The 14217-nt window shown below is 36.7% G+C and overlaps 1 protein-coding gene and 1 long non-coding RNA gene across 2 annotated transcripts in view; one reads left to right on the plus strand and one right to left on the minus strand.

Annotated features, from left to right (window-relative positions):
• The window catches only part of LOC126481267 (USP6 N-terminal-like protein), a 284510-nt gene that overhangs the window by 157387 nt on the left and 112906 nt on the right, over window positions 1-14217 (plus strand). The window contains exons 9-11 of the mRNA XM_050104896.1: window positions 9381-9510; window positions 9598-9758; window positions 9845-9968. Of these exons, the coding sequence (XP_049960853.1) occupies window positions 9381-9510; window positions 9598-9758; window positions 9845-9968 (415 nt within the window). The remainder of the gene's footprint in view (window positions 1-9380; window positions 9511-9597; window positions 9759-9844; window positions 9969-14217) is intronic.
• The window catches only part of LOC126481283 (uncharacterized), a 302682-nt gene that overhangs the window by 106764 nt on the left and 181701 nt on the right, over window positions 1-14217 (minus strand). The gene's annotated exons all lie outside the window — the stretch shown is intronic.

The raw sequence follows: 14217 nt of genomic DNA on the forward strand, positions 1-14217 counted from the left end.
GCTTAATCATGGAGATGGCACAATAGCCTCATCTGGTCATGGCCTGACTTAAAAAAAAAAAAAAAAAAAAAAAACAGTACATTCATTTCCATGGGTCTCAGAAAGTGCAGGAGGAAGTATTTGTCACTCAGAAAAGAGCAATCCAAATTGTAAGTGAAGTGAATAGAAATCATTCATGCAGAAATATTTTTAATACACACTAAATATTAACAGTGTCTTCACAATATATCCTATCCTGTATGTCCTTTTTAGTGAAGAACCTACCCATGCACAAAACCAACAGTGACTATCATGACTATGACACAAGATCAAAGTGCGACTTGCATGTGGATAGAAAATACTTAAGCCTAGTACAACAAAGTGTACATTACTCAAGTGAGAAGGTGTTTAATGCACTTCCTATGGACATAAGAAATCTTACTGTGTAATACCACAATTAAAACTAAATTAAAAGAATATCTTTTAGAACATCCTTTATACTCACTTGACAAGTTCTTTGACATAAACACTTCTATATTGTAAGTCAGATATGGTACATTGACTGTTACCTTTGCTGTTACCTCTTTGTAACTGAATATGATGACCTATGTGAGAATAACACTGTATTTCACTTCTAGAAAAGTTATAACTTAATATGGAATAATTGTAATTTATAATTGTATTGTTTCATACCTCTGTTTTGCTTTGGGAAGTGCCTAAGCTTGTATTTGTTAACATCTTTTGTTCCTTTACACATATTGCAATTTGTATCTATTAGCATCTCTAAGTAGGCTACTGTTCTCAGGCATAATTATATCTTGTTCCACATTCTCTTGTAAACTGGATCTACGGAATATGAATAAATAATTGGAAAGAGGTTCAGGACTGTCAGATTCTATACAGAATTTACAGTTAGGCTAGCCTTCTTGTAACCTTAATATTCTCTAGATATATCTAACAAAAAACTATGCACAGTACTTGTAAGAAAGCAAATGTTACACAAGTGTACAAGAAGGGTAGCAGGGGAAGTGATCCACTAAACTACCATCCAATATCATTGTCATCCATTCATTGTAAAGTCTCAGAGGACAATCTGAGCTTAAACATAATGTGGTATCTAAAGCACGATGATGTCCTCCAGGCAAAACAGCACACGAATCCTGCAAATATCAATTGTGCGGAACCAACATGCACTTTTCTTACATAGCATCCTGAAAGCCGTAGTTAAAGGCAGCCCAGTAGATGCAGCATTTCTTGACTACAAAAAACGTTGAATGCTGAGTCAAATTTTGACTCACTACTACACATATTCTAATTACTCAAAGTGCAACGATGTGGATTATCAAACAGTGTGTTACAGGTATCTTTGTTGGTACCCATGCTTTCCATATGGTACACTATCGGCCATTAAAATTGCTACACCACGAAGATGACGTGCTGCAGACACAAAATTTAACTTACAGGAAGAAGATGCTGTGATATGCAACTGATTAGCTTTTCAGAGCATTCACACAAGGTTGGTGCTGGTGGCGACACCTACAACGTGCTGACATGAAATAAGTTTCCAACTGATTTCTCATACACAAACAGCAGTTGACCGGTGTTACCTGGTCAAACTTTGTTGTGATGCCTCATGTAAGGAGGAGAAATGTGTACCATCACGTTTCCGACTTTGATAAAGGTCGGATTATAGCCAATCGCGATTGCGGTTTATCGTATCGCGACATTGCTGCTCGCGTTGGTTGAGATCCAATGACTGTTAGCAGAATATGGAATTGGTGGGTTCAGGAGGGTAATACGGAACGCCGTGCTGGATCCCAATGACGTCATTTCACTAGCAGTCGAGATGACAGGCATTTTATCCGCATGGCTGTAATGGATCGTGCAGCCACGTCTCAATCCTTGAGTCAACAGATGGGGACGTTTGCAAGACAACAACCATCTGCACGAACAGTTTGACAACATTTGCAGCAGCATGGACTATCAGCTCAGAGACCATGGCTGTGATTACCCTTGACGCTGCATCGCAGACAGGAGCACCTGCGATGGTGTACTCAATGATGAACCTGGGTGCACGAATGGCAAAACGTCATTTTTTCGAATGAATCCAGGTTCTGTTTACAGCATCATGATGGTCGCATCCGTGTTTGGCGACATCGCGGTGAACGCACATTGGAAGCATGTATTCGTCATCGCCATACTGGCGTATCACCCGGTGTGATGGTATGGGATGCCATTGGTTACACGTCTCGGTCACCTCTTGTTCGCATTGACGGCACTTTGAACAGTGAACGTTACATTTCAGATGTGTTACGACCCGTGGCTCTACCCTTCATTTGATCCCTGCGAAACCCTACATTTCAGCAGGATGATGCACGACCACATGTTGCAGGTCCTGTACGGGCCTTTCTGGATACAGAAAATGGTCAACTGCTGCCCTGGACAGCACATTCTCCAGATCTCTCACCAATTGAAAATGTCTGGTCAATGGTGGCCGAGCAACTGGCTCATCACAATACGCCAGTCACTACTATTGATGAACTGTGGTATCATGTTGAAGCTGCATGGGCAGCTGTACCTGTGCATGCCATCCAAGCTCTGTTTGACTCAATGCCCAGGCGTATCAAGGCCGTTATTACGGCCAGAGGTCGTTGTTCTGGGTACTGATTTCTCAGGATCTATGCACCCAAATTGCGTGAAAATGTAATCACATGTCAGTTCTAGTATAATATATTTGTCCAATGAATACCCGTTTATCATCTGCATTTCTTCTTGGTGTAGCAATTTTAATGGCCAGGAGTGTATATTAATGACTGGCTTATAACATTACTATTAACCTCTGAGCGTTTTGCAGATTGTGCCATTAATTATAATAAAGTGCTGTCAGAGAAAAGCTCCACAGATATACAGAGAGACCTTGATAAGGTCTTAAAATGGCACAAAAATTGGCTACTTACCTCCAATGCTCAGAATCGAAAAATGCAATATCCTAAGACAGCAGTAACAATGAGTCACAGTTGAAATCAGTTAACTTATACAAACAGTTAAATGTAACAATTTGTGGAGCTAAGAAATGGAATGATTACATACACCAGTTGAAAGTAATTCAGGTGGCAGACTTCAGTTCATTGGAAGGACACTAGGAAAATTTTATCAGTCTACAAAGGAAATTGCTTACAGAACTCTCATTCAAACCATCCAAGAATATTGCTCAAGTTGTGGGATCCATACCAGACAGGATTAGTAAGGGATACTGAATGTATACAAATTAGTCCAGCACAAATGGTCACTGGTTTGCTTAACCCATCAGAGAGTCTCACAAAGGTACGGAAAAATCTGAACTGGCAGATGATTGAAGAGAGATGCAAATTATCCCTTAGAAGCTTACTTACAAAGTTTCAAGAACCATCTGTAAGTGTGAAATCTACTAATATACTAAAACCCTATACATATTGCTCACATAGAGAACATGAAGACAATATTAGACTATAGCACACATACAGGCATTTAAATACTTATTATTCCCACATTTGGTATATGAATAGAATGTGGACAAGCCTTAAAGCAGTATAATGGGAAGTGCACCCTGCTGTGTGCATCACAACAGTTTGCAGAGTACAGATGTAGATGTAGAACGATTCGACTTCATACAGTGTTCACTACTCATGATAGTACCTGCAGAGATTACCTGCTCTACACACCATGGCGACTGCAGTTTCATAAAGCTTAAGTGACACATTAATTTTGGAAATTGTTTATTTGTACTTATCAATAAGAAACCTTAATGTAAACTGAAACATCAATTAACTAAAAAGCAACTATGGGTATTATAAAACTCCACTATACTGTATTCTATTTGAGATGTCTATCTTTGTCCTCTGTCTCAAGGAGACAATTAAATGTGGAACTGAAAGTTAATATGAACATGTATACACTACAAAATTCACATTGTGTGTCAGAAGAGAATCGTACTACCATTTAGGACTTGTACTTCAAGCTTTCTGATTATTTTCCTTGCTCTTAATTAAGCCAGACACATAATTTCATGTCTAAAGATTAAATGGATAGTAGGTAATTGTGTAAAACAGAAATTATACATTTAAGAACAGATATTTATATTAACAGGGGGCTAATCAAATTAGTAATGCATAATTACAAAGACATTAAATTTGCATAATAAAATTCAAGCTAACAACACAGTACCAGCACTTAACAGTTTGTGTCTGCATGAGTATCTCATTACTGATTAATACTTAACACAAATATACATTTGCAATTTTTTTATAATAATGAACTAATACTTGTAATGAGATTGACTGTAATATATTTGTTCAGAATTATTTTTGAACCACTTTAAGGGGTTTATTTCTGTTTCCCTTCAGCATACATATGATTATGATATACAGAGTATATGAAATAAGTGTTACTGTTACATGACTGACTTCCACTGGTTGTTTTTGTTAGAGATGTCTTCAGTGGGTTTTGTGAACATTGTTTCAAAAATTATTACCTAAAAAGATAACATGACAACAGTACCATTCACTGTGCTACACATGGTTCTTGGGTAGTGCCACTTAAGGGCACCCTAAGGAGACATGGCATACATATTTTTGCAGAGGGGCCTTCGATGGTGGAAAACTTAATGTTATAATATTCATCAAATAAAAACTGTCAGTCAAAAGAATCATATAAAATTTGTAACAACCATGCAATTGTGAGACTGATAAAATCTGCTCAGAATATTTATACAGAGATTGTATGTTTCCTAGTATTGTTGTTATCACTAACAGATTACTATGGTTACACTACAGAAAAACTTAATATTTCCTCCATGGCGTATCTGAAGCCTGTATCTCCGTCTTTGCTATCACATGATTGTTTTCGACCAGATATTCAACCTTCTCAGACGCAAACTTCACTGGGGCTCTACTTAGTACATGGAAGTCAGCCAAAAGGTACATAAAATATCTCATTATATTTTATTTTATTTATTAAAACAATTGTATCAGCCGCACACACAATTACACAATGCCAGTTTAAAAGATAAAATACTATAAATATATAATATAAATATTAAACAATGGGAACTCAGGCAGGATTATCAACAATGTAGGCAAAGACAGATAGCTACTTACTGAAAAGCAGACATGTAAGTTGCAGACAGGCACAACTGAAAGAAATTTACATAAAGCTTTCGGCCATTGGCTTCATCAGCAAAAGAGAAACACACACCATTGATACATGCAAAAAGCCTAAAAAATAAGTAATTTTAGAAAAGGAGTAGGATTAGCAGAGACACTACATAAAATAATTGTGTGATAGATTCAGTATATACTGAATGTTATACTTAAATAGCCAAAAAATAATCTCTTACTGAGATGAGGTAGAGAGGGGAATAATGTAATGTAGCTGGAGGTTCATTTATTCACTCATATGATTCATTCATTCACTCTGTTCTGTGGATACCATCCACAAGGAAGACCTACTATGATGTGGAACTAGCAAGATAAACACTAACACTAACGAAAGATAACCACATCATAGAAACTTGATCTTGACACTTTATGAACAATAAACTGTCCTTGTACTGCTTAATGCTAGTCATGCATGTGACAGATAAATTTAATCAACTAAATTAGAAAGTAAGTGCAATGCCTGCTCTGAGTCATATACTAGGAAGCGAGGCGCACATTAAAATCATTTCTATTTCTTGACTAAGATTGCACAGATCAAAGTTCAGCTGAAACTGAGTTTATTTGTTGCATACCTAATAATGCTTCAAACTGCCTTTGATTTTTTGTCACAATTTTTAATTTTTTTGTGCGAAGTGTAAGTTTCTTGAATGACACAGTGAAGAACTTTACAGCATTACTGGTATTGCACCATTAAATTTTGATTAGAGCTGACCTTCTGCATTAGATAAAGTTCTACCTTCCTGACATATAATACTTTGTCATGAAGCTAGCCACCATTTATATCAGATTTCATAACAGTTGTCTGTGATCCATTATAAAGGAGTGTCCTTAACAAATCTCCTTGCATTGTTCGAATAGCACGTCTCCCTCTACATTTTCTTTTACTATCAATCATCAGGTGTTTTGTAGCAACGGTCAGGTGTTCCACAGCTATTGGCAGATGTTCCTTAGCAAGTACAGTTGTTCCTTAGCAACTGTCAAGCAGTGTATGTAATGCAGGATGTGAAAGTTGGAAACATACACAGAAAACTGAAGAATCTGACAATGACAATGATATGGAGATAACAGAAATGTCTACAGGAATGTCTACACTGTACCAACATCTTTAATGGCATTATCAATGAATACATCAGAAACTGTAGAGGTGCAAAATACCCCTGGACCAACAAATCCCATCACAGCAGCCTCAGTAATACAAAATGAGGATCAATGAATATTTTTGTAGGTACATCTCAAAGATAGGATTCAAGAGATTGTGGCAAGAGCCTTACATTCTTCAGAGTCTCAGAGACTTAAAAAGAGTTAGCATTCCTCCTCCACTGCTTAGAAATTGCCACAATACACATAGTGCTACATACTGGGACTTTCAACTCTTGTTGACAATTCTTGTGATGAACTCCACTCACACAGTAACACCCACACAATACGTGTGCCTGACAAGTACACCTTAAATACATGTTCTGTCTTTATCTTGTTCTCTATTGGTGGTGTTCTTTTAGTTGGTATATTGTTCTATACTGTAGTGGACTGTCTGTATAGATGTAAAGGGCTAGTGGACTTAATGTAGATTTCAAGACAAATACTATCACATCTCACTATTCTGGTGGAGGCAATTTAATGGATTAGTACAACTTTCTTCTTTAATTTTTAGCCTTAATTTTTAATGCTTTGCTTTTATTTTCCTTAGTATGCAAATTGATACTGTAATTAGAACTACAAAACATGTGCAATTGGAGATGCCAGAATGATTCAAGCCTATGCCTCACTGTACTGAAAAATGAAATTTCACAATGTATTGACTGAGTATAGCTAGGTGCATCTACTGTTGAAGTGGTTTGCTGATCTTTCAACAGATGGTGCAGAAATGTAAGCGTATTTTAAATCATTAAAACTTACTAATTTGATTTACAGATTTTTAAAAATCTTTATTTTGCTCTCCAGTAAAATTTACTTCTTGAGGCTTAGGCTTGACTCATTCTGACCTCTTCAATTATTAACATATTCTGTAAGCTAAATAATCGTGGTCTACTTCAGTTGCCAAATAGCAGACCTAATGTCAATATAAAGTGGAAAATAAATAAACTATGAAACAATTGTTTGGAATGAAGGCAATCTTTATTTTGCTCTCCTATAAAATTTACTTCTTGTGGCTTAGGCTTGAATCATTCTGACATCTTCAATTGTTAACATATTCTGTAAGCTAAATACTCATGGCCTACTTTAGAAAGCAGTGGAAGACTATGATATTTGAAATAACTGCAGGTTAATACTGTGGGGTCTGTAAGTATGCCACTTCTATAGGAGCCAGTTCTGTTTGGTGGTGGGTTGAAATGCTTCAAATGCTTGCTGCATTGACAACATTTCCTCCAAAGTAGGATTGTTGAGTTTGAATGCTTCCAATACAGGCACAAATGGGACCATCACATCATGAACAAAGAAATCAGCATAGGGCTGTTGATGTTGATGTTTTTGGCAAGTGTAATCATATTTGTGCCTTACATATCATATAAGTCCACACTAATATGACTGCAGTAATTTTTGTTGCCCCTGTGGTTCTGGAGGCAGGCTGACAGGAATTTCATTTTTGATGAAAATTGTTTCTCAGCAGGCAACAGACTTCAGAGAATAGAAACTCTGCAAGAATTAGCAGCAGTCCATACAGGAGCGAAACATTTTGGGATTCAGTCAACATAAGAAGAACCCTTTTGAAAATTAGGGACGTTTATCTACAATGTTATGAGTTACTAGCACAACTGGCAAATGTTGAGGTCCTAGTTCTCATTGGTCTCATTTATAAAATTAATGCAGGTGGTGAATTGGCTGCTTGTCACTACTCCTGTTGTGGCGTCACAGCCTGAGTGCTGCTATCAATGGAGTAATTTCATTTGTTGTTCATGCTGCTCTATTTGCTGAAGTTGCTCTTTACAGCTGTTCCCCTGTTGGCGTGTGTGTTTCAGACTTTTTTAAACTTATTTTTCTTTTTGGCTTGTTGTTCATTGTATTAGTGATTTTGCTCAGCTTTTTATTTCAAGAACTTAAGCAAAGCCAAGTCCAAGTTGTCTGATATCATAAGTCCTTAACACATCTTCAGAACTTTTGTGGCTTGTTTTATCAATACAAAAACACATTACTCAGCAATAAACAACAGTGACAATTGCATTGGTATTATTGGACACATGTGAAGCATTGTGAGCCATGAAAATGCTCATCCAAAGAATGTCCACATGAAGTTTGTTGAAAAGTGCAGAGGTCTATAACAACAATACACTGAAAAGTCAAAGGAATATCCAATGCATTCCAGATCAGCAACTCAATACCGTTAATCCAGGCTGAGGTGAGTGTGGGAAAAAGAAGTTAAATCAGAGTGGTTTACCATACCTTGATTGCTTTACTGGGAGACCTAGGCCTGAGTTTCTGCCCATTGCAAGGGAATGCAGCACCATGACAAAGAAAGTTTTCTTTGGTCCAGGCATAGCCTATGAGTCTATAATGTCTGGCTGGAAAAGAATCCATTTGGGACTCCAATCAAATAGGACTGACAGTACATCTTTCATGCTCAGTCATGCAGTTAAGATCATTGGAATTAATGTAGTCTGAGTAAAGACTCCTGTGATTTCCACTAAAATGTTAATTCATCTGTAAAGATTGTCACTTACAAACAAATCAGTCCATTTCATTTGTGGGTATTGCTCACCTTTCTGGGATAAATACAGAACAGAATTGACAGAACAGAAATAAGGAAGGGTAACTGAGAAGCAATATGATTTCCGAAGATGTTTCTAGTCAGATAAAAAATGAACAAAAACGTTCAGCAGAAACCTGTTGGGGAGCTTTAAATAAGAAATAATGAAAATACCTTTAAAGTTCTGAGACACTGCATCCAAGGAGAATCTAGAGAAAATAAATTTACCTTGTACATACAAGATAACAATACTATATTTTTGAAAATTTGGTACTTAGAGAAGCATACAGAGCAATTTTTTCTACACCCTATCTGTGAACAAACTAGGAAAGATAAATTGTACTGATGCATCACATACTTCTATCAAATCCAGTATTAAGGCTTGTGGAGTATAACGTAGATAAAACTATTTGCAGACATGAGAGACTCAAGCTCAAAATATTTTCACTTTACTAGAACAACACTTATTCTATGATTTAAAGTATTAATGTAGGAACAATTTTCTATTGACTTCTTTTTTTCAGACAAATCATATGGAGTCCACTTCACTGAATACTCAGGGATTGGAGATCTTAAAATAATGGGCTTATCACAAAGAAATGAACCAACAGTTCCACGTATTCACCTGCATTTTGGAGATGGCAGCATGGCAAGGTTTTATCTTCTTCTCTTTATTTTAAATTGTGTGAGTAGTACTAATAACCATGTACTCTTTTTTCTATTAAATTACATATATTACAGTTCACGATTTTCAAAAATTCCTCTGGATGTACTTGCAAGGGAAGTGGATCGCAATAAAGCATGGTGGGTTGAGAAACCTGGAGAAAATTCTGAATACCTACATTCACTCCATGACAAATATATAGCAAAGCCAGCTGTTGATCTATACTTTTCCACAAAAAGTAAGTATGACAAATGAAGTATGAATTACTTAAATGTGCATATTTATAACAAAAAATTGCTTATGTTACATCTTTTACTTTCTAAGGCAAGTTTACATTTTTCCCACGGTCACGGAAATTTGATATGGAATATATAAAAAATGCTGAAAAGACAGTTAATGAGGATGCCAAGCCTCAAATTTCTGAAGAATGTGATGCATCTATAATCAGGTAAGGTGTAATTCTATTCCTCATAGTAAAAACACATGCAAAATTTTGATAGGATCAGAGAAAGGACAGCCAGCCTGCCATAACCGGCTACATAATTAACCATTAATATTGTTCTATGACATCAAACTTTTTTACTATGAACATTCATTTAATGTAACTGTCAACTATGAACTTATGAGGTTTATTTGTAGGTGTGCCTTATAGACTGTTGAATAGAAACAAAATTCAGTTCTTTAGTGAAATTTCCACCCTTTATTTGCACATTCATGGAAAATGTATGAAAAAATGGTACAATATTTAAGCTGAGGAAACAGAAATGTGTAAACTACTTTCCATGTGTAGCACAAGTAAATTTTGACATTTTAAATTTGCATTAGCATCAACTGGGTCAGCTTGGGATGATTTGACATTGTCTAGCTCACTCTTGTCACTCACTCACATATATCTTACAAATATTATATCATTAATTAGAACTTTCAAGGATGTGTAAAAAATCAAGAAATACGAGTTGCAGAGAGTAGTTTATGTTGTACATTCCTTTTGTCTGTTTCAGTAATTAATAGTGTTAATTAATGTTTACCATAAGCTGAAATACGTAGTTCACAGGTAATGATTAAATTAAAGTGACTGAAATATAACTAAAGACTGAACTTTATTTTTTACACCTGTAGACTGATGCCTGAAATAATGACATATTCCCAAGATCAACTTTCTATATCACACAAAAGTCAAGCAGTATTCACCCTTTGAAAAAAGAACTAGGAACTGACCATCAGTCAATGAGCACATTAGTTTAGTGTGGTACATCAAAGTACATTTCTTAGGCAACCAGAAACCATCTCACTCAGGACTGAGTGCGTCTAACATCATATCACTGAAAGGAACCTGCCACACAGTAACTGCTAACCATAACTCATCCATGTGTTCATTAAACAATGATTATGTGATTCACTTCATTTTATTTTTCATGAGCAGATTTTCTTTTCATATCCTAAGGGAAACTACAAGAATGATCACTTGATCCAGACATATCCATGTCTTTCCTAAGATTAATTTTAAGGTAGCATTTATAGTTTACAATAAAGTAGGTTGGCACTACTCCATACTTCTGCATAGTATACCAAAGAAAGGTTACAAGTGTAAAATGCCAATACAGGAATGTCTAGAGGAGAAATGTAAATCTGTTTGAACTTGAAGACAATAATATAGAAAGAGAAGAGAAAGTAAATGAAGATTGCCGATGTGATACTGCAAGAAGCATTTGATAGGATTCTGCAAGACCTATGTCAAAACAACTCCCCCAAAGAGTACAACATTCCCTCAGAATTATTAATTCCTTGGTATAGCTGCCCATGTGAAAATTATTGTAGCTGGTGCAAAAAATACTTGAGATAGATGAAATACCCACAGACTTTAGGGAGAGAGTAAGACTCGTAATTCCAATCCCAAAGGAGGCAAGTGCGGACAGGTACAAATATTACTGAACTATCAAAATACTGTCATGAATTATTTACAGAAGAATGGAAAAACTGGTCAAACCAACCTCGGAGAATATCAGTTTGGGTTCTGGATAAATACTGGATGCAATACTAACCCTACAACTTATCTTTTTTTTCTGTTGACAATACTGACTGGACTACAATCCTTGAAATTTTAAAGGTGGCAGGGATAAAATAGACTGTGTGAAAGATTATTTCTAACTTTTGCAGAAACCACACTATAGTTATAAGAGTCAAAGGATATGAAAGACACTGTGCTTGAGAAAGGAGTACGATAGCATTGTACCCTATCCCTGACGTTATTCAAACTGAAAAATGACCAAGCTGTTTAAAAAACTAAGGAGAAATGTCGAAGAGAAATTCAAGTTTAGGGTATAAAAAATAACAACTTTGAGGTTTGCTGATAACATTGCAGTTCCGTCAAAGATTACAGTGAGCTTGGAAGAACAGTAAAATGAAATTGATAATGTCTTGAAAAGAGGTTATAAGATGAGAATCGGATTCAGTAAAACAAGGTGTTGGAATTTCATTGAATTAAATCAGATCATGCTGAGAGAAATAAATTAGGAAGTGAGACACTACAAATATCAGGTGAATTTTGCTATTTGGGCAGCAAAATAATTGATGATGACTGAAGTAGAGGGGATGCAAAATGACTATCGCCAGTAGCAAGAATATCATTTTAGAAAAAAAAATTTTCACATCAAACATAAAGAGAATAGAAAGTCTTTCCTAAAGGCATTTGTCTAGGGTGCAGCTTTGTACGGAAGTAGAATGTGGATGATAAATAGTTCAGAGAAGAAGGGAATAGAAGCTTTTGAGATGTGGCACTACAGAAGAATACAGAAGATTAGATGGGTAGACAAAATTACTTTCCAACATATAAAGATACATAATGACTACTGGAAGTATCTAATGTTATTGGAACTTTTCATACCGAATGCACAGATGGTGTGCATGTGCACCTTCGCACCATCTTTTGGATTTGAGAAAGGTCAAATCATTGGCACATAGGCATAGGAGCATTCTACCAACACATCACACAGTCGGCTATAGTGCAATGATTGCAGAATGAGCAGTGATGAAATGGAACAGTGACAACAGCGTGGCAACAAGAGTGAGCACGGGTCCTTCCAGAAGGATTATGCCATGAGAAGGTCATAGTATTACTTGACTGGCTCTGACAAATAGACATATGACAAAAGCTGAAATCTGGGCAGAGGTTACAGAAACAATGTCACCACAAATAGTCAGGAACAGGTTACAGGAATCTAGGTTGAGATCTCAAGCTTCCATACCTCGTTTACCACTGACGCCTGAGACTTGCATTCGTGAACCATCTTTCTTTCTCAAACTTTTTTTTCCAATCAGTTTTGCACACTCCCACTGCCTGTGACCTTGGCAGAGGGCCTCTTTCACCACGTCCTCACTACGCCCCTGCATAGGAGACCTGGTGGAAGGTCACAAAATCCAGTGACTCCTGAGACTCGTATCTCTCTAACTCATGGAATCTTGGTATGGCAACTGTTGGACAGGACTGATTTGGTAATTGTTGAAGGAAAGCTAAATTCTGACTGGTATGTGGCAAGAATAGTAAACCTTGTTGACATACCCTTCGTAACCAGGGTACCAAATGGTATATTCCAGCAGGACAGTGCAAGGCCCATACTGCAGTTTACATGACAAACATCTTGAGGTATGTATTGATCCTTGATTGGTGTGCCCAGTCCTCTGAGTTGTCACCTGTAGTGCATGTCTGGGATGCAAAGGGAAGATGCATACTTTTGTTCCAGCCTCCAGCCAGCAATCTTGATGAACTAACATTGCATGCATTTCAGACAACAAATTCCTGAAGATGACATTCATATGCTGTTAGTTTCCATGCCACAATGAGTACAAGATTGTGAAGTTCACATCTACCACTGGTATTGCTGATGGGCATTGGTTCCAAATGGAATGAAGGTTTAGTCATTTAATACCCGTTATGTGATGAACATCTCTACAAAGTTTGATAAATATTAGACTGGTGCTTTGTAGTGTAAAACTTTTCATTTCCATATAAATGTATTATAAGAAAAACAAGAATGGTACTTTGAAAAAAAGCTACTGCTCCTTCTCTTAGACTACTCAGCTGTTACTTTTGCATAACCCTTCAAACAGAGCATTTACTTTACACAACCACTTTCAACTGCCTATATATAGATAATGTCAAAATCTAAAAACAAAGATGCTGTAACTTACCAAACAAAAGCTTTGGTATGTTGATAGGAGACAATAAAAAACACACAAACACACACACAAATTTCGAGCTTTCGCAACCCAAGGTTGTTTCATCAGGAAAGAGGGAAGGAGAGGGAAAGACGTAAGGATGTGGGTTTTAAGGGAGAGGGTATGGAGTCATTCCAATCCCGGGAGTGGAAAGACTTACCTTAGGGGGAAAAAAAGGACAGGTATACACTTGCGCACACACACACACACACACACACACACACATACCCATCCGCACATATACAGACACAGGCAGACATGTAAATGCAAAGAGGTTGGGCAGAGATAAGGGGCAATCAAAAAATTCCCATTTGAAGGTGTTGCTGCAGCCTATATGCAGCTTAGCAAAACTCTGATGTAGGAATATAAGCACTTACATGTAGGCAAGGGATTATCGTGGCGCTAGTGTCTTTCCGACATCATATGGTGAATGCAGAAATGTGAATTATGGAAACGTTATTACCAAATGCATCCAAACAGGG

The sequence above is a fragment of the Schistocerca serialis genome, chromosome 1 (assembly GCF_023864345.2).
Source record: "Schistocerca serialis cubense isolate TAMUIC-IGC-003099 chromosome 1, iqSchSeri2.2, whole genome shotgun sequence".
Classification (NCBI taxonomy): domain Eukaryota; kingdom Metazoa; phylum Arthropoda; class Insecta; order Orthoptera; family Acrididae; genus Schistocerca; species Schistocerca serialis.